Source organism: Staurois parvus, unplaced genomic scaffold, assembly GCF_062004578.1.
Source record: "Staurois parvus isolate SC_StPar_1 unplaced genomic scaffold, SC_StPar_1.0 ptg000019l, whole genome shotgun sequence".
Classification (NCBI taxonomy): Eukaryota; Metazoa; Chordata; class Amphibia; order Anura; family Ranidae; genus Staurois; species Staurois parvus.
In genome coordinates this window covers 18,093,869-18,117,252 of record NW_028317815.1, presented here as the reverse complement: position 1 = coordinate 18,117,252, position 23,384 = coordinate 18,093,869, and the positions used below count along the sequence as shown (strand labels likewise).

Below are 23,384 nucleotides of genomic sequence, written 5' to 3'. Positions count from 1 at the left end.
TCTTCTGAGGATGAGGATGAGGATGAAGAAGAAGAAGAAGAAGAAGTAGGATGAAAATAAGATTAATTCCAAGCCGGCAAAAAGTGTATGTGCAGAGCTCCTCTAAGTGTATCTGCAGAATAGAGGAACTCTGCACATACACTTTTTGCCGGCTTGCAATTATTCTTATTTTCATCCTACTTCTTCTTCTTCTTCTTCTTCTTCTTCATCCTCTTCTTCTTCTTCTGAGGATGAGGATAAAGAAGAAGAAGAAGAAGAAGAAGAAGAAGAAGTAGGATGAAAATAAGATTAATTCCAAACAGGCAAAAAGTGTATGTGCAGAGCTCCTCTAAGTGTATCTGCAGAATAGAGGAACTCTGCACATACACTTTTTGCCGGCTTGGAATTATTCTTATTTTCATCCTACTGCTTCTTCTTCTTCTTCATCCTCATCCTCAGAAGAAGAGGATGAGGATGAGGATGAAGAAGAAGAAGAAGAAGAAGAAGTAGGATGAAAAGAAGAATAATTCCAAGCCGGCAAAAAGTGTATGTGCAGAGTTCCTCTATTTCTGACAGTTCTCTCACAGCTTCTTCACATGAACAGTGGTTGAAACATCTGTATCCTAAATGTAAACTAATAGATACAATGTTTCAACCGCTAAACATGTGTTCCTTCTGTCAGAGAACTGTCAGAAATAGCGGAGCTCACTGCAGGGACACTTTTGCCGGCTGATCGGGAAATGTTCGATTCGCGCACCCGAAGTAGGCAAAATTTCGGTTTCGCCGCGAATCGAATATTTCCTGAAATTCGACTCGAATTCCGGTTCGCCTGGTTCGATTCGCTCATCTCTAATTCTATCCAATTTAAATCATAAAAACAAAAAAGTCTTGCAAGAACTCATTCAACTCAGCAGGTCTCATGAATTCCATTATAGTAGACTATGCTAATGAAAGTTAAAAATTTATTAGAGGTTTTGTAAATGTCAAATGACCTCTGTGTCTCATAAAATTGGTCTTTAAGTGGAACTAGAAGAAAAAAAAGTTTCATTTTGTATTGTGTAAGGGAGGGTTATAACCCCTGTCAGATTTTTCTTGCCATTTGTGTCCCATTCACTTCCTGTTCCATAACTATAACAGAACGCGAGTGAATCCAAAGTGAGGGAATCCTTGGATGTCACCTGGGTCACCAAACTAGTGTCCCCATTGGATGACTTCCCCTCCATTACTGTTCTGGAGACAACAACAAATTTGGGGCTTTCTTTAACTTTCATTTTTTATGATAATGGTAAACAGGACAAATAGAGAGGGTAAATCTCCCCAGTGGAGGGCAGAGACACCAAGAATAAAAAACATACAGATGTGCTAATACCTCTCCACTCTTTCCAAAATTAAAAATAGTTTTTCTTTTAGTGATACTTTAACATTCAGATCTCAAGGGCTAAATCTTTAAATAGCTAGTTGAATTACGGTTGAAAGGATATCTGGCAACAGAACACTGAAACCTTTAATTGGCTAATTAGCTGTTGTAATGTCATTAAAGTGTTACTAAACCCAGGAGCCTGCATTCGCTATATCTGCTCTACCACAGTACACACTACATGGAAATGCAATTATTTTAGTAACTATAAACGACTAAATACCTTTTCTCATCAGCAGTATATAGCAGTCTTGTGACTTCTATCAGTGTACAGCTGAGTACTGGTTAAAGTACTCTTACTGTCCTATGAGGCTTCAAAACCCCTGGTCCTCTGCTTGGACAGCGCTGATTGGCCCTGTGCCAATCATATACACCCTCCCAAAGGAAAAAAAAACTCTCTAGCAATACACACTGAACTGATCATGTGCAGAGTGACTCCTAGAGCTCTGTACTATCAGCAGATGGATTGGGGACAGTAGAAGAAGGGGAGGATCAGAGAAGACCGGATCAAACAGCCTTTTTATACAATGTGGAGGATTAACCCACTTAGGTTCCACAAGGACTATAACAAGCAAGCTTTACTGCATATACAGTCTGTTTTTACTGATGTGGGTTTAGTAACACTTTAAGGCCAACATATGTTAAAAAAAACTAGATCCCTTTTTTAATATCATTGAAAAGGATGTGTGGAAAACAGGCTTAAGTCAATTAACATCAATTAGCATCTGTCAGCCCATTAGGCCAGGCTTATTGACATATCATAAACTAGTTTAGCCTGCAAAAATACAAATTCCTAGCTGAATAGCTCTACTGCAGAGTCCATATTTTTCATACGTCCTGGGATGCTCAAATTACACTAATAAGGGTAGTTGTGATGGGAGTCACTTTGGGTGGGGGGCCCATGGAACCCAACTCACTTTGGAGAGATAGGGAGACCCCTGTCTCAGCTCCCCATATCCCTATTATGTGTAAGTCACCATGTGCCTGTTAGGAGTACAGGGTGATCTGTCCTAATATTGTGTGGGGGTTGTTTATTGTCATGTAGTTGCATCCCATTGTTCTATTGTGTATCTTGCTTGGGAGCAAACTATTATGGGATGTATGTGTTTATGTGTATTAGCTTAGTAAGGGGGGGTGTCTCCAGCAGCCCCCCCTCCTGATGGGACTGTCTGCTGGTGTGAAGTTTGAATACCTGTGTGTCTCTTGTTACTAAATGTTGATTGCCTCGTCCTGTGTCATTATGCAGGGAGAGGGGATTTGTCCCCTGAGTGTATACATATTGTATCTGTGTTCAAGCAAACTAGTCTACCTCCTGGTTTACTTCAAGACTGGTGTCGACTAGTCGTGTATGGTCTGCTGTGGTGTCTGTTGTCAGTGTTCGAACGGGGAAGCAGTAGTCTAACCGAAGTACCCAAGCGCAGTCTGGGGTCGGGTATGTTACAGTAGTCCACTCTCTTATGTCAAGTACCATCATATTAACACTAAATATGTCTACAAAGTGCAGGGGCCAAGAGGACATATGATTCCACATTTTGGGAAGCCATAAATAAAGACATATCAAGTGTAGCCTTGTTCAAGCATGATTTGCATGATATGTGATAAAATACTTACTGTGAATAGTGAGCATTTCCACTAATACAAATGGTGTCAGCGATCTGTGTGTAACGGTTAGAGAGTTGATCGAACCCCAGTCAATTGTTCTCAGTCAGCTGGCACATAGATTGTTGTCCTGCAAGCTGAAGTACCATTGTCATATACAATACAGGTTGGCTTACTAAGATTTATCTCTGCTACTTAATTTTGTCATTTTACTGAGTCAGATATTGGAATCTACAATAGAAAACAGACTGAGAATTACATTTTGAATGGCTGCTGTAAGTAAAATTATTTTTAAATTTTGGAAAATTCTGATAAATAGATAAAATATATCCAGTGTGCTTCAAAATGCTTGGGTGTATATTTTACCGAATTTGGTATAATATACTAAATGAGAAAATGTTAAAGCAGAACTTCGGACAAAAACTTCTTTACATGTCTTTGTTACTGATTTCCTACCTTCACTGAATATGTCCATCCATCTTTTGGGTCACTCAGTAGTTGCTCTGAAATAGCCTGTTCATTTTCAAATCAAACTGTTAATTCTCTTCACCTCCTATTCCCCCAGCCACTGGTCTTGGCACATCCCTTCTGTAGTTCTTTCTCTAGGAAGCAGTCATGTAATTTAGCTCCACTTGCAGTGGTGGGTGGACCGGGACTCTCAGACACATTTAACATGTACAGGCCCAATATACCTGCCCATATTCACTACAATTCCCTGTTGTTGATGGGAACTGTAGTTTCCTTTTACTGCAGAGAGAGAGAAGAGGATATGATGTAATCCCTGCTGTTACACCTCCTCCTTGGCAGAGCAGATGCTGTTATCTTTTGAATTACAGGGATTAGGTCATGAAAATTCAATTAGACTTTTCTCTTCAATGGTAAGGATTTTAAAAATTTTAATAACTGTTTTGTGTAGGGGGTGTACTAATGGGTGATTTTTTTTACCTATCCTGGAGTTCTTCTTTAAAACTGATAAATAAACACATTCATGTTTTTTTAACAGTGAGGCAGTTCCAGAGACTGCAGCAAATGGGTCACTTATAATTGATCTTAGTAATAAGTGCACTGACATCGATGTGGACACACAAAACAAAATATTCAATTTTACTGGACTCTCGGGTCTTGGAAGCAATCAGCGATTTCAACTTATCCCATCAGGATCTGGCAAAATAGTGGTATGATTTGTTTTCATGTTATTGGTAGGTAGTGTTAGAGTGGCATTGGTAATTGAGCTTATGTTGTGGTGGATCCATTCCTGACTGATACACATATTTGTCACTAAATGTGTGAAAGAGGAGAATTTCTGTAGAAAAAATTTAATTAGCCAGTAGACATGTGCACAACAGAAAAATTTGTTTCGTTTTGTATCCGTTCGTTAAGTTATTCATTTTGTTTAGTCAATTTCATTATGTTAGAATGATTTGTTTTTGGAATTTGTTTTTTATATTCAAATATATTTATGTTTTATTCTATTCCATTCAAATCTATTCTATTCTGTTTTATTCCATTCTATTTCTTTTATTCTATTTTATTCTTTTGTTTTATTCTCTTCTCTTCTATTGTATTCTTTTTTTATTCTATCCTGTTGTATTCTATTTTATTCTGTTCTTTTCTATTCCATCCTATTCTGCTGTGTACATGTACCGTATGAGAGGACAGGGAACTATTGCAAGCTTTGCATTTCAGCTGCAGTGTGTTGCATTTCTGATGCATCTGCATTATGATTTTCCCCTGGACATGTGACTAGACAAAGCACTTCCCACAGGTGCATTGCATTTTTTTTTAAAGTTTTTTGATGAATTTTACATTCATTTCAATGGAGAGGTGCATTTATGGTGTGTTTTTTTTTACCTCATCAAAAATGCACAAAAAATGCAGCAAGCAGGACTTTTAAAAATGCAACTGAAATGCAATGCAAGTACTATAAGATTTATAGGCATACATTTTTTCATTCATTTTTTCCCACTTTTTTTAACTGAAAAAAATGATCTGTGTGAAAGGGCCTTAAAAGTCCTGCTTGCTGCTTTTTTGGTGTGGAAAAATAAATCTCCAAAAATGCACCTCTCTATTGAAATGAATAGAAAGGGCGGAAAAAGGACATAAAAAACGCAGTATACCTGTGGAAAGTTCTATGTCCAGTCACATATCCAGGGGAAAAACGCAAAGCAAATGTGACAAACATGCAGAAGAAAAACAATGCTCCGCAGCAAAAATGTGGCAAAAACAAAGCAAAAATGCATATGCATTATTGCAACAGACCTGTGTGAAAGTGGGAATCATAATCTTATTTTACTTTTATACCTTACTGTATTTATTGCAATAGGTTTGCTTTTCTAATTCAAATGTATTTTTTAAATTCAAATTCATGTTCAGTTTTAGATAAATTAATATTTCATTACATTATTTCATATTGTTATAATTTATTTCAAATTTGTTGCAATTTGTTACTATTGTGACTCGAAAATTCAGATACATCTGAATTTCTGAATAATGAAATTTTGTCCGAATTTCAATTCATAACAAAACGAATGACACATGTCTATTAGAAAGCAGTTTTCAAATTTGTTGATCCAGGATATGTAATGTAAAGTCAAATGTGGTCTACTTTTACCTTTTCTGTAGAGTGCTTTCTGTTCAGAACCCCTTACCAAAGCAATGCTGATTTTACGTCTCAGTGTCTGCAACCAGTAGGCAGATGGTGTAAACACATCTCTCAAATGTCAAACCACCAGAACTGACCCAATATGTACCTGCCACTTTGTAAAGTGAACATAGATAGATAGTACTCAGACAGACAATCTATATACCATACTGATGCAGGAAGTCTATGGCTTCAGTCAAACCTCTATATGGAACAAAGATACTAGATTTATGGCATCCTACCTTTTAGATTTCAAGGGTTTATTTTTATTAAGATTAGTAGATGACTGGGAAATCCTTGGTAGATTGCAAAATAGCCTGAAGAACAATGGAAATGTCTGCACTTACTGGGCTTTCAAATTGGATACTTTGGGTCTTCTCATAGGTCAAATATTTTAGGGACATTTGTGTCAGATCTCACTAAGAAAATTGTGCGCAATGAAAGTTTCAGCTGCATGCCCAGGCCAGATTAAGCTAAAACACTTTATGAATGTTGGTATGATAATACTGATGATATTACTGTTGGTACTAGTAATATTAATTGTTGGTTGTGTCAAATTATGCATCAGATCATAAGTAAATCCCATTTAAAACTGAATTTCAGCTATGAATTTTATTGCATAGTTACATTAGTACAGTTTGGACCAATGCAAGTATGCATATTCCATACCTGTGGGAAATGACTGTAGTAGTCACCTATGCTACAATGATCGCCATTGTCTTTCAGGTCCTATGCAGATCAGCTGCCCTACTGTATAGTAACCACAGGGAGTTGCTTGTTGGCACTGGTACAATTCACAAAACACTTTGCATTTTTTACTTTAAATGCAAGGTTTTCTCTGATTGGACAAGGTGAAGACATGGGTCGAAGATGTTACAATTTCCACTTTGTCAGATAAGAGGAAAGTTTGTATTTATAGAGAAAAATGCAAGACATTCTGTGAATGGCACCATTGCTGAGTGAGTGACCCCCTGTGCTCACTATGCAACAGAGCAGTTGCTAGACACAGAGCTCAGAAGACAGCGATGATCACTATAGTAGTGTTAAAGCGGAGCTCCACCCAAAAGGGGACGTTAAACTTTAATGCTTTGTCCCCCGCTCCCCATTAAGGATTGGCACCTTTGGGGAGCGTACCTCGAATTTGACAGGTACCCGCTCCCACTTCCGGAAGCGGAACTTGTCCTCCCCCCTCGTAGTCTTCTGGGACACGTGACAGGTCCCAGAAGACTACGGGAACATTCACAAAGCGCAGCTCTTCTCGCACATGTGGAGTGGGCACCCGGCTGTGAAGCCGCAAGCTGTCACAGCTGGGTGCCCACATTGAAGATGTCGATGCCAGGGAGAGAAGACTGCCGGTGAAACCAGTGATGGCGAGGACACTCGCTAGACTTAGGGACAGGTAAGTGTCTACTTCAGTGATTTCCAGCTTTTACAGTGGTTCAAAAAGTATGGAATATACATACTTCTATTAGTCCAAGCTGGGTCAATGTAACTCTGCAATAACATCCACACCTGGAATTCAGGTTTAACCGACTTCATCATTTCTGTCTAGGTGACTGTTATCATACATGAATGCCAGCTTTTAAATGTTCACATTACATGTTTATTTTCTTAGTTGATAGGTAACTTGGACTTCGAAGACCCAAATAATATTGCTGTTGGCAATGAATATAGTCTAACGGTTTCAGTACAGGACATCGCTTACCCATATTACAACCGTATGTAGCATTATTTATAATGAAGATCTGGGTCACATTTGAACTGAAACGTTGTAAATGACATATCTTTCTGGTTTTTTTTTATTAGAAAATATCTATGTTTATGTGAAAACAATACCAGTGGATGAATATGCCCCAGTATTCAACAGGTCTTCATATGTGTTTAACATTTCTGAACTCTCACCACGTAAGTGATTTGATTAAACCAGTTTTAGCACAGTACAATAATTGAATGTAATATAATGAGAAAATAAGTCATTGTGGAAGAAAATCACACGTACTATGTTAAATGGAATGTATAGCATTTTGTACATATTATCTTTATTTAGGACTTAAAAAATCAAAAACAACATTTTATTTTTATAGTCAGGTGAATAGTATTATAAATATGTTTTGGTTAGCTGAGAGGTAAAGCTCATAGCTCCTTTTCACATGCTGAAATGTTATTTCTCTACAGTGCAACTAATGTTCTAAAACTTAAACAAGCATTTGGCACAGTTAAAATAAGCATATTGTACAAATAAATGAGCACTGTTTTTAGTACATAGGGGTCAATTCACTAAAGGTTACCACATATAATATGAAGGTCATGTGACAAATGTTTCAGAAATATTGCATGAGATAATATAAGGGTCAATTCATCAAAGTAAAATATTGAATGTGAGGTAAATACTGCACATTTGCTAAAATACTGCAAAAAAACATAGGATAAATCAGTGATGGCGAAACTTTTAGAGACCAAGTACCCAAACAGAAACCCAAAACCCAACACTGCAATTAAACCTGAATACTGACGTTTTAGTTTAGAAAAAACTACTTATACATTAACATCTTTTTTCTTAAAAGAACACAATAACAGAGTTTCCACTGACCACCAGCACAAGGGGGCAAAGTTCCACTGACCACCAGCACAAGTGGGCAAAGTTCCACTGACCACCAGCACAAGGGGGCAAAGTTCCACTGACCACCAGCACAAGGGGGCAAAGTTCAATTGACCACCAGCACAAGGGGACAAAGTTCCATTGACTACCAGCACAAGTGGGCAAAGTTTCACTGACCACCAGCACAAAGGGTCAAATTTCCACTGACCATCAGCACAAGGGGACAAAGTTCCACTGACCACCAACACAAGGGGGCAAATTTCCACTGACCACCAGCACACGGGGCAAAGTTCCACTGAACACCAGCAAAAGGGGGAAAAGTTCCACTGACTGCCAGCACAAGGGGCAAAGTTTTATTTTAGAAAAAACTACTCATATATTAAAATCTTTTGTCTTAAAATAAAAAACACAATAACAGAGCTTCCACTAACCACCAGCACAAGGGGGCAAAGTTCTACTGACCACCAGCACAAGGGGGCAAAGTTCCACTGACCACCAGCACAAGGGGGCAAAGTTCAATTGACCACCAGCACAAGGGGACAAAGTTCCATTGACTACCAGCACAAGTGGCCAAAGTTTCACTGACCACCAGCACAAAGGGTCAAAGTCCACTGACCACCAGCACAAGGGGACAAAGTTTCACTGACCACCAGCACAAGGGGGCAAATTTCCACTGACCATCAGCACAAAGGGACAAAGTTCCACTGACCACCAGCACAAGGGGGCAAATTTCCACTGACCACCAGCACACGGGGCAAAGTTCCACTGAACACCGGCAAAAGGGGGAAAAGTTCCACTGACTGTCAGCACAAGGGGGCAAAGTTTTATTTTAGAAAAAACTACTCATATATTAAAATCTTTTGTCTTAAAATAAAAAACACAATAACAGAGCTTCCACTAACCACCAGCACAAGGGGGCAAAGTTCCACTGACCACCAGCACAAGGGGGCAAAGTTCTACTGACCACCAGCACAAGGGGGCAAAGTTCCACTGACAACCAGCACAAAGGGGCAAAATTCCACTAACCACCAGCACAAGGGGGCAAAGTTCTACTGACCACCAGCACAAGGGGGCAAAGTTCCACTGACAACCAGCACAAAGGGGCAAAACTCCACTGACCACCAGCACAAAAACAACACCAAACAACACCAAAAATAACGTGCTAAAAGAATAAAAAAAAAATAAAAAAAAAATAAAGTGCTAAATATTGCAAAACAAATATTGAATGCATTTGGTAAATAGTGCATGTTTTTTAGTGAATAGCACTTTTGAAATAAATACTGAATGAGTTATTTTAATTCAAAAATTCATGCGGTATTTATCTCTTAGTTAATTGACCCCATATTCACAAGTTTACAAGGAAAAATTGTCATCAAGAACTGTATATATGCCAATTCTATCTTTTAGAATCTATGAAAACCTAATCACATAAATTTTCAGTGTTTAGAAGAGAGAAAAACAAACCTTGATAAAGAAGCTGTAAATGCATTGTAAGGCCCATGTCAGATGGGCAATTCCAGCATTAGTGTCAGTTCATTAACAACAGAATGGTTAAACTTCTTCTTGTAGCACCTTATGGATTGGTCCCCTTACTCTCCAAACGATGTGTCGCTTGGCCTTTGCCAGCTATTAATCTGCAGTAGCATTTCAAGTCTGATTAGCCCCATGTGTATAATTAAATGTTTAATATCCTAGTAAACATATCCTGTTACCTTAACAGCTTCTACAATGGTCGGTCAAGTCTATGCTACAGACGCAGACTACCCCTACATCGGCATCACATACACACTTGTAGCTGGTGGCAGCACAAACGGCGCTTCAAACATATTCTGGTTGAATCCAACAACAGGGCAACTGCTGCTTGCTAATAAAGCAGACTATGAGACTACTCCAAAATATCAACTTACAATACAAGCTACAGATTCTGCATCAAATAAGTCTACAACCTCAGTAAGAATTTATACATTGTATGACATAAATTGGATTGGTAGATGTTTATTGATCATGGCAATGAGTGCTTGTTTTAGTTGTAGTTCCATTGTTTTATTAAGGTTTCATAATAGTTGTTCAGTATATTCCAGGCCCCCTTCTGCCACCTGTATAAGCAATCCAGAGGCTGATTAGCATAATCAGCAAGCATCATCCTGGTATGACTCTTTCAACCTGGCGGCATACATGTACATTGCAAAGGTTGAAGTGGTTAAAGTTTTGGGTTTTTTTTATTTAGTTTAATGGTTAACACAGAACAGTGGATATATTCCGCAGTTAGAGATAGCTATGCATTTCATTAGTGTTCTTATTGGCTAGAGGATATGGTTGTGAAGGTACTTTTGTCAAAGTTTGCAGTTTTATCACCCCTAGTTGGTGATGAATCCCTGGGTTCTGATCCTACAAATGGATGATACCTGTCCAGTGTTGACCACAACATGTTCCTTCATTTAGAAACAGTGGGGTTTTTTTTTTACTAAAGCTGGAGAGTGCAGAATCAGTCTTACTTCTGCACAGAAACCAATCAGTTTCTAACCTGAGCTTGTTCAATAAGGCTTTGACAATAAAACCTGGAAGGTGATTGGTTTCTATGCAGAAGTAAGCCTTAGTTTGCACTCTCCAGCTTTAGTAAATAAACCTCAGTGGATATAGGGGGATAGTCTTTCATGGTCAAAGGAGGGGTGGGTGATTAAAGAGTGGAGGGAGGTTATGTAATAAATTGTAATTGTATTGGAAATGCGGGGGGCAGTGGGCTTTTAATCACAAAAAATTACTAAATGCAACCTTTCAGCAACAGCATCTTGAAACTTTTGGGAGAGCTTTGGGAGTACATTGCCCTGATTCATTCAAATGCTTTCATGAGTTAAAGTGTTACTAAACTCAGGACCCTGCATTCACTATATCTGGTCTCCCACAGTACGCAGAACATGGAAATGCAGATATTTTAGTAACTATAAACTGATAAATACCTTTTCTCATCAGCAGTATATAGCAATTTTGTGACTTCTATCAGTGTCCAGCAGAGCACTGGTTACAGCTTGTAGGAGGAGTTTTCATTCTCCTGTAGGAGGATGCAGGACCCCTGATCTCTGTCTGGACAGTACTGATTGGCCCTGTGCTGATCACATGCACTCTCCCAAGAAAAAAAACCCTCTAGCAACACACACCAAACTGAGCATGTGTAGAGTGACTCCGAGCCTCTGTTCTATCAGGAGATATTTAGGAGGCACTGGAAGAAAAATGAGCATCAGAGAACACAGGATCAAACATCCTTTTTACACATGGTGGAGGATTAACCCCTTAGGTTCCACGGTGAGTATAATAAGCATGCTTTACTGCATATACAGACTGATTTTACTGTTGTGAGTTTAGCAACACTTTAAATCTGATGTAAATCAGTTAATAGTGTCTAAAGATTGTATGCCCCTTGAGGGTTAGGGACCAATGTGAATGTACTATATATTAATATATATATATATATATATATATATATATATATATATATATATATATAAAATTTTATATCTATATATGTGTGTGTGTGTAAAGCGCTGCGTAAATTGATGGGGTTATATCAGTACCTGAAATAAATAGATCAGTAAAAAATTGTCATGCTTGTGTCCAGCATTAGGGACAGCTTAAATGAACTGTGTAGTGGTATTGTGCATATTTTCATTATTTATTGTAGTCAAAATTTAAATATACAATTCTTTTCTTTTTTGTTTGAGCCAGGTACATTTGAAATATGACATATTAATATTATACGTTCTTATTATCTATCAACTAGTGGCGCTATTTTCAGTTCCTTACTTCATGCAAAAAAAAAGTCAGTTTTGGCTACTTTGGACTTCTGTGTCTTCTCTGTGAAAGCAATAGCCAGTATATGCCAAGATGTATAGCTGATAACTAATAATAATGGTGTAAAGAGTGTAGACCTCTGTTCACCATTGTAGAATGATATATCCTGCTGTCTGTATTTCATACTGTAAAAAATATTGTTTAAATAAATCTATAATGACTCTTCAAGACATAACTGATTGCCTTTACTGTTTAGGTAACAGTAAATATATTAGAAGCGAATGATGAAAAACCCATATGTAAACCAAATTCATACACATTGTCTGTACCAGTAAATCAAGCAGTAGGAACAAATATTCAGAATTTTAAGCTGACTTGTGAAGATCGAGATTCTGCACCCACGTCATTCCAGTATTCCATCAATTCAGGTATGTATTCTGCCCATCAGTGTAAAATGACCCCACACTGTGAACATACCATATTGTTGTTTTCTACAAATATGAATAAAATAGGTCACATTTTATTAGTTGCTGCTTTTATCAGAGCAAGACAGAACATTCCAGGTTCTTCACTTAATGTATTGCTGCCTGGAATATGTTTATATATTCTGTTACTTTAACCTCTTCATTGCCTTTTCACATGATTGCTCGTTTTTTTTTTTCAAATGGGGTGTCTTTTTGTCTTCTTATGTTATTAAAAATAAAGTATATAGTTTATGTAGCCATAAAAATGCATTTTTTTTAAATGTTTTACATATACAGTGGGGCAAAAAAGTATTTAGTCAGCCACCAATTGTGCAAATTCTCCCACTTAAAAAGATGAGAGAGGCCTGTAATTGGCATCATAGGTAGACCTCAACTATGAGAGACAAAATGAGAAAAAAAATCCAGACAATCACATTGGCTGATTTGGAAAGAATTTATTTGCAAATTATGGTGGAAAATAAGTATTTGGTCACCTACAAACAAGCAAGATTTCTGGCTCTCACAGGCCAGTACCTTCTTCTTTAAGAGGCTCCTCTGTCCTGCAGTCATTACCTGTATCAATGGCACCTGTTTGAACTTGTTATCAGTATAAAAGACACCTGTCCACAACCTCAAACAGTCACACTCCAAACTCCACTATGGTAAAGACCAAAGAGCTGTCGAAGGACACCAGAAACAAAATTGTAGACCTGCACTAGGCTTGGAAGACTGAATCTGCAATAGGCAAGCAGCTTGGTGTGAACAAAACAACTGTGGGAGCAATAATTAGAAAATGGAAGACATACAAGACCATTGATAATCTCCCTCGATCTGGGGCTCCACGCAAGATCTCACCCCGTGAGGTCAAAATGATCACAAGAACGGTGAGCAAAAATCCCAGGAGCACACGGGGGGACCTAGTGAATGACCTGCAGAGAGCTGGGACCAACGTAACAAAGGCTACCATCAGTAACACACTACGCCGCCAGGGACTCAGATCCTGCAGTGCCAGACGTGTCCCCCTGCTTAAGCCAGTACATATCCGGGCCTGTCTGTAGTTTGCTAGAGAGCATTTGGATGATCCAGAAGAGGATTGGGAGAATGTCATATGGTCAGATGAAACCAAAATAGAACTGTTTGGTAGAAACACAACTCGTCATGTTTGGAGGAGAGAGAATGCTGAGTTGCATCCAAAGAACACCATACCTACTGTGAAGCATGGGGGTGGCAACATCATGCTTTGGAGCTGTTTCTCCGCAAAGGGACCAGGACGACTGATCCATGTACAGGACAGAATGAATGGGGCCATGTATCGTGAGATTTTGAGTGCAAACCTCCTTCCATCAGCACGGGCATTGAAGATGAAACTTGGCTGGGTCTTCCAACATGACAATGATCCCAAACATACCGCCCAGGCAACAAAAGAGTGGCTTCGTAAGAAGCATTTCAATGTCCTGGAGTGGCCTAGCCAGTCTCCAGATCTCAACCCCATAGAAAACCTTTGGAGGGAGCTGAAAGTCCGTGTTGCCCAGCGACAGCCCCAAAACATCACTGCTCTAGAGGAGATCTGCATGGAGGAATGGGCCAACATACCAGCAACAGTGTGTGCCAACCTTGTGAAGACTTACAGGAAACGTTTGACCTCTGTCATTGTCAACAAAGGGTATATAACAAAGTATTGAGATGAACTTTTGATATTGACCAAATACTTATTTTCTACCATAATTTACAAATAAATTCTTTCCAAATCAGCCAACGTGATTGTCTGGATTTTTTTTTCTCATTTTGTCTCTCATAGTTGAGGTCTACTTATGATGCCAATTACAGGCCTTTCTCATCTTTTTAAGTGGGAGAACTTGCACAATTGGTGGCTGACTAAATACTTTCTTGCCCCACTGTACATTCAAAATCAATTAACTTCAAGAAACATATATTGTCACCTTGCCAATTCAGATAATTTAATGGTCCCTTTTTATAAAACAAACCCTGTCAATTTTAGACCGGCCTGTCAGTTTTTCAGGTTGACCCGATCGGACCAACCATAGACTGGTGGGTGTCATCTGACATCCGCCGGCATCTGATTTGATCCTGTATGCCAAAAACAGATGGATGAAGATCCATTCCCCATGCGTCCAGCAGATCAGATTGGATGACAGATGGGTGGAAACAGACAGGCAGGCCGTTTCCATCCAACCACCCCATTTAAAAAGCAGGCTGTGTCTGTGTTTGCTTTGCAACAGCGGAGCGTTTACAGACCTGTTATTCACTTGCTCAGCAGGGATCAGCGGACAGATCTCCCACTGACCACATGGATCCCCTGGCAGTTCTGCCCCATCTGAAAAGTCAGCAAAATACCTGGTTTTCACCCTCCTTGTCAATTGACAGCACTACTGTCTATGAGCACTAGTACATCATGGGAGGAAGTTACATCCTTCCCCGTACCTAGAAGCACTGGTATATTGCAGTGGTAGTGTCAAATGAAGTGTCAGCAAGAAATTGCTGGTGAGATGAGTATAAAGTGGTCTGGGATGGACATTACGCAGACACTGTTTTGTTAGAGTCAGTACTGCAAAACAGGTTCAGAATGGCAAAGTACATGGAAATACTACAGAGTATTACAAAACAGATTATGAAACCTGCACAAACATGGTTTCTTCACAACAATGTCTCTGTGGTTCATCAGGGTAACGCGGCTGCAAAATATAGTCTCAATAAGACTCTATGACAACGGAGTGTCAAGCTGACAATCACTACCTTACTGAAACAGTGCAGAACACACCTACTTGTGACTTTCCTCATAAACAATGCCTCTCACAGTGAAGTCCAGGGTAGCTCTGGTAACACAGGTAAAAAGCTGGAGGGATCCAAGGTCTAAGGATACAGGTCCACATCACTAATACTCTGGTAGCAATGAGGGAGCTACTCCCCACAGTAGTTGCTTCTTCTAGAGATGCTGTGCTATTAGGCTCCTGCCCTGCTGCTTGCCTGCCGATTCTGACAGTGAAGGGTCTCTCACCTGACTGAAAGCAGAGTTCCAGCTGTTTCTGTGTTTATTAAAATTCAGCAGCTACAAAAACTTCGCTGTGGCGAAGTGATTCAGATGTGGGAGCAGGTACCTGTCAAAACCAGGTACCCACTCCCCCCAAAAAAGTGCCAAATATGACAGTGGAGGGGGGAGGGTGGAGGAAAATAAGTGGAGCTTCCATTTTTGGTGGAACTCCACTTGAAGGTTACTTGCCCAGCTAGCTCTGCCTCATCAGGTGTGGCCTCTCTGAACTGCTGAGGAAGGGAAGCTGAGAAACATCTCTTCCCGGGGTATGTCTAGTAACCCAGAGAGTTGTGGGAAATTGAATTAAAAGTTCAAGTGTCAGGAGACTTTCTCTGTATTTAGGACTGATCCCTGATAAGCCACCGTGGAAGGCTCCTTTCGCAATTAAATGTCGACTTCTGTGTGTTCATTGCTGTATGTCACAATGGCTGTACACTGAGATTGCTTACTGATCACCTTGCAGTCACTGGCTGGAATTAATGTGAAATCTACGATTTACTATATCTGTTGCATTTCATGTGCCTACATCTGAGCATGATGAGTAAATGGACACTCTGCTACAGGTATACAGGCTTGATTCAGAGATGTATTTAGCAGTAGTTGTAGTCTTAAATCGTTCTATTTATATTATGGTATATTTGTATTGCTGCTTTTTGTGCTATATAGTAAAATAAGTTATTTACTCTTTGTTTTGCTGGTAAATTATTGGACATTCACTTGATTAACATATCTAACTTTATATAGACTTTGCAGTCTTGTATGTCTAGTAATATTAATATGCTAATATACACCTGTGTTTATGTTAATTGCAGGTAATATAAACAACCATTTTGCTTTCTCACCTACGACTGGGTCCAATGTCTCCGGTCTATTGCTTGCCAACCCATTTGATTACACCAATGGCAGAGACCAAACTTGGAATTACAAGTTGTTGGTTTACATTACTGATGGCAATTTAATATCTAGTTCACCGCAACCAGTAGGCCTTATTCAGACTGGCACTGTGACTATATACGTTAATGTTTATATTCCTGGCCTGACTACCACTACAACCACTATTACAGTAAGTATTCAATCAATAACAATTATCAATATCAGTATTATTAAAGTCAGAGTTGAGATATCTGTGACTGCAATAAAATGTACACCTGTAAAAGCATACTGCAAACTGAAAAGTCCATACGTTGAAATGAGGAAAAAAACTAAGTCTGAAAGACACATTGATGAACATAAAGTATATACTAAGAAAACTGTACAGGGAAAAGGTGTCTTTTTGCTACTACCACATGTACGCATAGGCTGAATGCACCTATTGGCAAACTTTGCCCTGATTAAAAAAATATACATGGGACATAGTCTATATCAGGGGTCTCCAAACTTTCTAAAGAAGGGGCCAGTTTACTGTCATTCAGACCTTAGGGGGGCCAGCTGGGCCCAGTGGGAGTAGGTCAGCTCTGTACATTGTGTCTGTGATCTGAGCTGTCTGAAGATGGTCTAGTTCACAGCTATTCATAGGTGCTGTGTGTGTTTTCTTGAGTGCCGTTTATAAACAATATTCTAGACATACACTTCCACTACTCTGTCAATGCTAAACCTTTGGCAGTAGTGAATGTAATTCCCCCCTCTCCGAGTAAGCCCTCCTAGTCTACCACTTACCACTTCATGATCCATAGAGATTTTCATTTTGGGTCTGTTGGGTGATGCACAACTGCTTCACAGGAAACCCCCCAACTTCACCTTGGCTGAGTAGCACATGTGCAGTAAATTCCCCATCCCCCCTTCCTCCTATGGGAAGGCCACAGCAACAACTTTCCTATGGGAATGGATTGGGAATGTGCTCTACATGCATGGCCTTGCCATGAAGTCATTGTGCAGTACCACAGTCCCCACAACCAAAAAGATTTCAAGGAGAGGTAAATGGCAGATTTGGAGGGAAGGGAACCATACAGTATGTTGTAGAAACTACACTAAAAGTACATTTATCCTTTAAAGTATTTTTTCAGGTGACTTTCAGATAGTAACAAGCATTCCCTGTCCATATTTGTGAAGGTAGCCACTTAGGTAGGCTTAATAAACATACTCTCTCTTACATAGAGAATACATTGTTTTTAATACATTGGCCTACTCATAGACTTGCATTTTGGTAAGAAGCAGTAAGCCCAAATATTGTGTAGTACTGCAAAGCAAGAAGCAGATTGATACAAATACCTTTTAAAGCGGAGTTCCAGTGCAAATGTAAAAAAATAAAAGTCAGAAGCTACAAAAAACTGTAGCTGCTGACTCTTAAAAAACAGCCACTCACCTGTCCCTCGATCGGTGTCCACTCCGCAGCCCGTTTCATCGGCCACTCTCTGTTCCCACGCTGGCATCTTCAATGTGGGCACCCAGCTGTGACAGCTTGCGGCTTCACAGCCGGATGCCCACTGCACATGCGCGAGTAGCGCTGTGCTTTCTGAATGGTCCCTTAGTGTTCTGTGACCTGTCACTTGTTCCAGAAGACTACAGGGAGGGATGGGTAAGGACAACTTCCGCTTCCAATTGCCTAGGCAATCGCAGCGGAAGTGGGAGCGGGTACCTGTCAATTTCGGGTACTCACTCCCCAAAGATGCCAATCCCCAATGGGGAGTGGGGACCAGTCTTTAAAACGGAACTTCCCCTTTTGGGCGGAGTTCCTCTTTATTGGGGACAGTGGTTGATGCCAGGCAAATCATTATTTTATGACACTGTGGCCAACTGAACATCAAGAAAACCTCTTGTGTACAGATGCAACCTAAAATATAAAGCACTCCCTCCCACTTACATGGTTGTTTAAGGTCTATTTTCTTCTGCCAGCAGACACCGTTTTTGTGGAATAGGGCTTGGCTGGCAACATGGTAGATATTAACTTTAGGTCCCCATTCACACCTGAATATTTTGTAGCTTGAAGCTCCAAAACCATTCACATCCAAAATCCAATGGTTTTCAGTTGTGCCTGAACATACCTGAGCGTAGTTTTGCTTGAAGCTTGTAGCTCGAAAATGTACATGAGCTTCTTCAGAGCTACAAGCATCAAGCGTTTTTGGTCTCAAAACATTCAAATGGGAGTGCCTCAAAAAATGTTCAAACATGCATGAAAATGCGCATACTACACATTTCTCCCCCTAGTAACTAGATTTCCATTGGCTAAACGTACATTGTAATAATAAGGAAAAAGCTGAAGTCTCAGATGCCCACAAAAATGCCTGCAACCAAAACACACTCAGCGTAGTGTGAAGGCAGCCTAAAGTTACAGGGTCAGATCCAGTATTTACAAGGTTAGTGTAAATAACTAGCTTAAAAATTCTATAGGCACTTTTCTACTTTGTCACCTCTGATGTTTTTAATGGCAGTCTTTACATTGCTTACATTTCCTTCCTCCATTAGAACAAAGACTGTTTCTTTATCACCATTCACAACATCACACATTGTCTATGACTGGATTAGGGCTTTATGATGTGTATCTGCTGACAAACATGGAAACCTGATACAGTGCATTTGTTACTGAGCTCTCTAGGTGACAAGGTGATTATACTCTTAGCAGAGATCTTACACACTAGACATAACCAAAGGGAGTGCAGATGTTAAGGCTACCAAGCCCGTTACCGACTCTGAACATTATCGATGATCCAGTTGTGTTCTTCTGATATTGTTCAGAATAAATCAGCATTTCTCTTTACTTCATGTGTGTTTTGCCTTTCTGATGCTAAATCACAGGTAAATAAATTGGGAATAAAAAAGTGTGCTAAGATTTATTCTACATTACCTGTAAGGCAGGCAATACATTTCATTTTTTTTGTTCACCAGCGGTTTTAACAAAAAAAAAAAAACTCAATTCCCCCATCCACACAATCGATGTGGATTGGGGAATACGTACAGTTGAGTATTGTATTCTGACACTGGGGAGACTTTCCTTTTGTCAGAATACACTGATCAGTGCTGCTGGCTATATGGTGATGCTGATCGATCAGGAGAAACCCGACAGGCGGTTGTACAGAAGACAATTGGTAGATCGACTTCTGTCAACCAGCCTACCCATACAGTCACTGAAATTTGGCATGTTCCTGCTGAATAGGACGTATTTCGATCTATGTATGGCCAGCTTATAGGGCTGATTAGTACTTGGTGGTTTATGTTCCATACAGAACAGAACCCCTCCTAAAGTGTTACTAAACCTACAACAGTAAAATCAGTCTGTATGTGCAATAAAGCATGCTTGTTTTACTCACTGTGGAACCTAAGGGGCTAATCCTCTGCATTGTGTAAAAAAGCTCCTGTCTTCCCTGATCTTCCCCTTGTTCCAGTGTCCCCCTGACATCTCCTGATAAGACATATTGTGTGGAGTCACTCTGCACATGCTCAGTTTGGTGTGTGTTGCTAGAGAGGTTTTTTTCTCTTGGGAGAGTGTATGTGATCAGCACAGGGCCAATCAGCACTGTGCAGACAGAGGTCAGGGGTCCTGCATCCTCCTGGAGCAGAATGAAAATTCCTTCTACAAGCTTTAACCAGTGCTCAGCTGGGCACTGATAGACGCCACAAGACTGCTCTGTTGATGAGAAAAGGTATTTAGCAGTTTATAGTTACTAAAATAATTGCACTTCCATGTTCTGTGTACTGTGGGAGACCAGATATAGTGGATGCAGGGTCCTGAGTTTAGTAACACTTTAAGGTCCTTAACCTATTGACATTTATTTATATTACTACATATCAGGTATCTATTTAAAGCTGTTGTGAAACTGCAATATATGGAATTCAATATTTAAGTTAACAAGTATTACTAGGAAAACGGGTGAATAATGACTATATGAGAGCTGTGAAAGTAGGATTTGATAAAGTGGAACTAAACTCATCAATTTATTGGTTTCCAAAAAGAGCTACATTCAAGGCATGCAGTGAATGATAACTGTCACAGTTGCTTGTGCTCACAGCTGAACTGTCCAACCATCACTGGCTAGTGTCATGACAGATCACATGTGCAGCACCTTGGCAACTGCAGATCAAACAGAGGCTAAGATGGCACCTTCCTTGGTTGTAAAGGAGAGGAGGGGTTAGTTCCACTTTAAGCTGATTTTCTAAGTAGCATATTCACGTTTGCTGAACCAAAAGTAGTAAAATCTGTAATAGCAGGTTCCATATAACCTTGCCCTAGAGCAGCTCACGGCTGCCCTCTGTGTCACAAACTTTCCCCCTTATCTGATCAAATTACATATCGCAGAAGGAGGTTCCTGTTCTGCTGCAGCCCCTTCCCCCATGCTCCCCATTGTAGTCTGCCATGCCATGCAGAGAGGAGAAAGAAATCACTCTTGGCAATCAAGGGCTAGTGTACTATGCATAAGTTTAAGGCACATTTTTCCAAATATATATATTTGCTGGTTATATTTTGCAAAATTATTCAGTCTAAAGTTTATTATTAATAATAATAATAGTGTCAGGCATGATTTTAATCATTTCTGTTTGTATGTTTCCAGCCTAGTGTTATCTATGTAGTGAATACTGAAAATGTGTATTCGGTGACTGCATGGTATGTGCCTTTTGTGACCACAATTGGTTGTTTGCTTCTTCTTGGCTTGCTTGGGCTCTTGGGTTACCTCATTGCAAAATATTGCCCATGCAGAAGCAGTCCCAAGCCAGATACTGAAATGCTGTGAGTATTCAGATCGAAACGTATTCAAATTTAAATGTAGTTTTTATATGTCTACAACAAGACTGGTCTATCATTTAGCATAGGCAAAATGTGTATCCATTCAGATATTTTTTTAATGACCTTCACAATGAAAGAAAGGTTTGAAGACAAGTGACATATGGATGTGGGGTTGACTTACTGAAGGCAAGTAGACTTAACTTTGCAAAGGAAGTTGCATTCTGCAAGGGAATTAACCCCAGAATGAGGTGAGGCTCTGTTGACTTCCATCATCCAATCATGTGCCAGCAAAAAATGCTGTTTTTTTTATTTTCCCATGATTGGGTACATTTTACAAAGTGAAATTTCACCGCATTCACTAAGCTCTGGGGATAATTTTCATTGCACAGTACAAATTCCCTTTCAAAGTTAACAGCCTATTTGCCTTTAGTAAATCAACCCCATGATGATTGGGGCTTGTGATTTCTAATAAAACCCATTAGATATATTGAAAGCTTTCAGGCTCAAAATGTAAAAGTCATTGGGCTCCATTCACAAATCAGTATCTACCACTTTAACCACTTCCAGACCGGACACTTTTACCCCCTTCCTGACCAGCTTTCAGCGCTATCACACTTTGAATGACAATTGCGCGGTCATGCAACACTGTACCCAAATGAATTTTTTACCATTTTTTTGAGACAGATAAAGCTTTATTTTGGTGGTATTTATTCACCGCTGGGATTTTTATTTTTTTGCTATGTAAATGAAAATGTCCAAAAATTTTTAAAAAAAGTTTTTTTAGAACATTTTGCAAATAAATATTATTTCATCATAAATCTTTGCCAAAATTTATTCCATTATCTTTTTAGTTAAAAAAAAAAAAAATCCAAATTAGTTTATAACCAAAAATTATAATTTTTAAACATTTTTTTTTCCATTTTTATTTTATTTTTTTTATATTATTATTATTTTTTTTTTTACATACTGTCACCCTAGCAGTACAGTGTTACCATGGTGACACTGTACTACTTGTGGGGGGTGATAAAGATTTATTTTTTTTTTTTTTTTACACTGATTGCTTTTACACCCATATAGGATGTAAAAGCAATCATTTCTCTTTCTCTCTGTGTGCATTCTTGCACTCATTGAAAAGTACTGAGTGAGCTGTGATTGGTCACAGCTTGTCACATGGTACAAGGCTGTTGTGAATAGCCTTGTACCATGTGACCTCTGTGATCATTCACAGATTTCACACGTAGTAAGCAATGATGTCACAAGTGACATCTTGCTTACTACTTTGCATGTGATCACTGATTGGCCAATCAGTGATCACATGATCGGGACCTTGTACAGAAGTCCCGTCCGACGATCAGTGTTTCACTGTGTCCGGAGGACACAGCGGGCATGGGATCGCGGTGCTGCGTGCTCCGAGGGAGTGCGCACAAGCAGGGTGCGGGGAGGCCGTTTATAAATGGCCACCCGACCCTGCACTGCACCATCCGGCCGTTTATATGCAACGGCCGGTTGGGAAGTGGTTAAGAAATGCAGTAAAATACACTAAAAATGTTTTTAAAATACCATATGCAGTATTTTTCAGAAATATGCAATATTTATCTCATGCGGTATTTTATCTAATGTGATATCCAATGGGATGGATACAATGGAGAAGAATTAGAAGCCTTGTCAGTTTTTATTGTCAATAAAGATTATTATTATTATACAGGATTTATATAGCGCCAACAGTTTGCTCAGCGCTTTACAATATAACTGGAGACAATACAGCAACAACACAGTTCAATACAAGAGGGAATGGAGGGCCCTGCTCCTTGGAGCTTACAATCTAGGAGATGTAAAATGGTTTAAACCAGGGGTGGGCAAACGTTTTGACTTGAGGGCCGCAATGGGTTCATATATTGGACCTGGGGGCCGGACCAAGAGTAGATGAATGATGTGTATGTGTCATCCATAGTAAGTATAGTAATATTCCCCCATAGTAAGCATAGTAATGAATCCCCCATATAGTAATTCATCCCCCATATAGTAATTCATCCCCCATATAGTAATTCATCCCCCATAGTAATTCATCCCCCATAGCAATTCATCCCCCATATAGTAATTCATCCCCCATATAGTAATTCATCCCCCACATAGTAATTCATCCCCCCTATAGTAATTCATCCCCCCTATAGTAATTCATCCCCCCTATAGTAAT

At 39.5% G+C, this 23,384-nt stretch overlaps 1 protein-coding gene across 1 annotated transcript in view; it reads left to right on the top strand.

Moving 5' to 3' along the window:
- The window catches only part of CDHR3 (cadherin related family member 3), a 74,135-nt gene that overhangs the window by 36,760 nt on the left and 13,991 nt on the right, over positions 1-23,384 (top strand). The window contains exons 9-15 of the mRNA XM_089685301.1: positions 3,999-4,170; positions 7,252-7,354; positions 7,443-7,541; positions 9,956-10,185; positions 12,278-12,449; positions 16,347-16,597; positions 21,018-21,193. Of these exons, the coding sequence (XP_089541427.1) occupies positions 3,999-4,170; positions 7,252-7,354; positions 7,443-7,541; positions 9,956-10,185; positions 12,278-12,449; positions 16,347-16,597; positions 21,018-21,193 (1,203 nt within the window). The remainder of the gene's footprint in view (positions 1-3,998; positions 4,171-7,251; positions 7,355-7,442; positions 7,542-9,955; positions 10,186-12,277; positions 12,450-16,346; positions 16,598-21,017; positions 21,194-23,384) is intronic.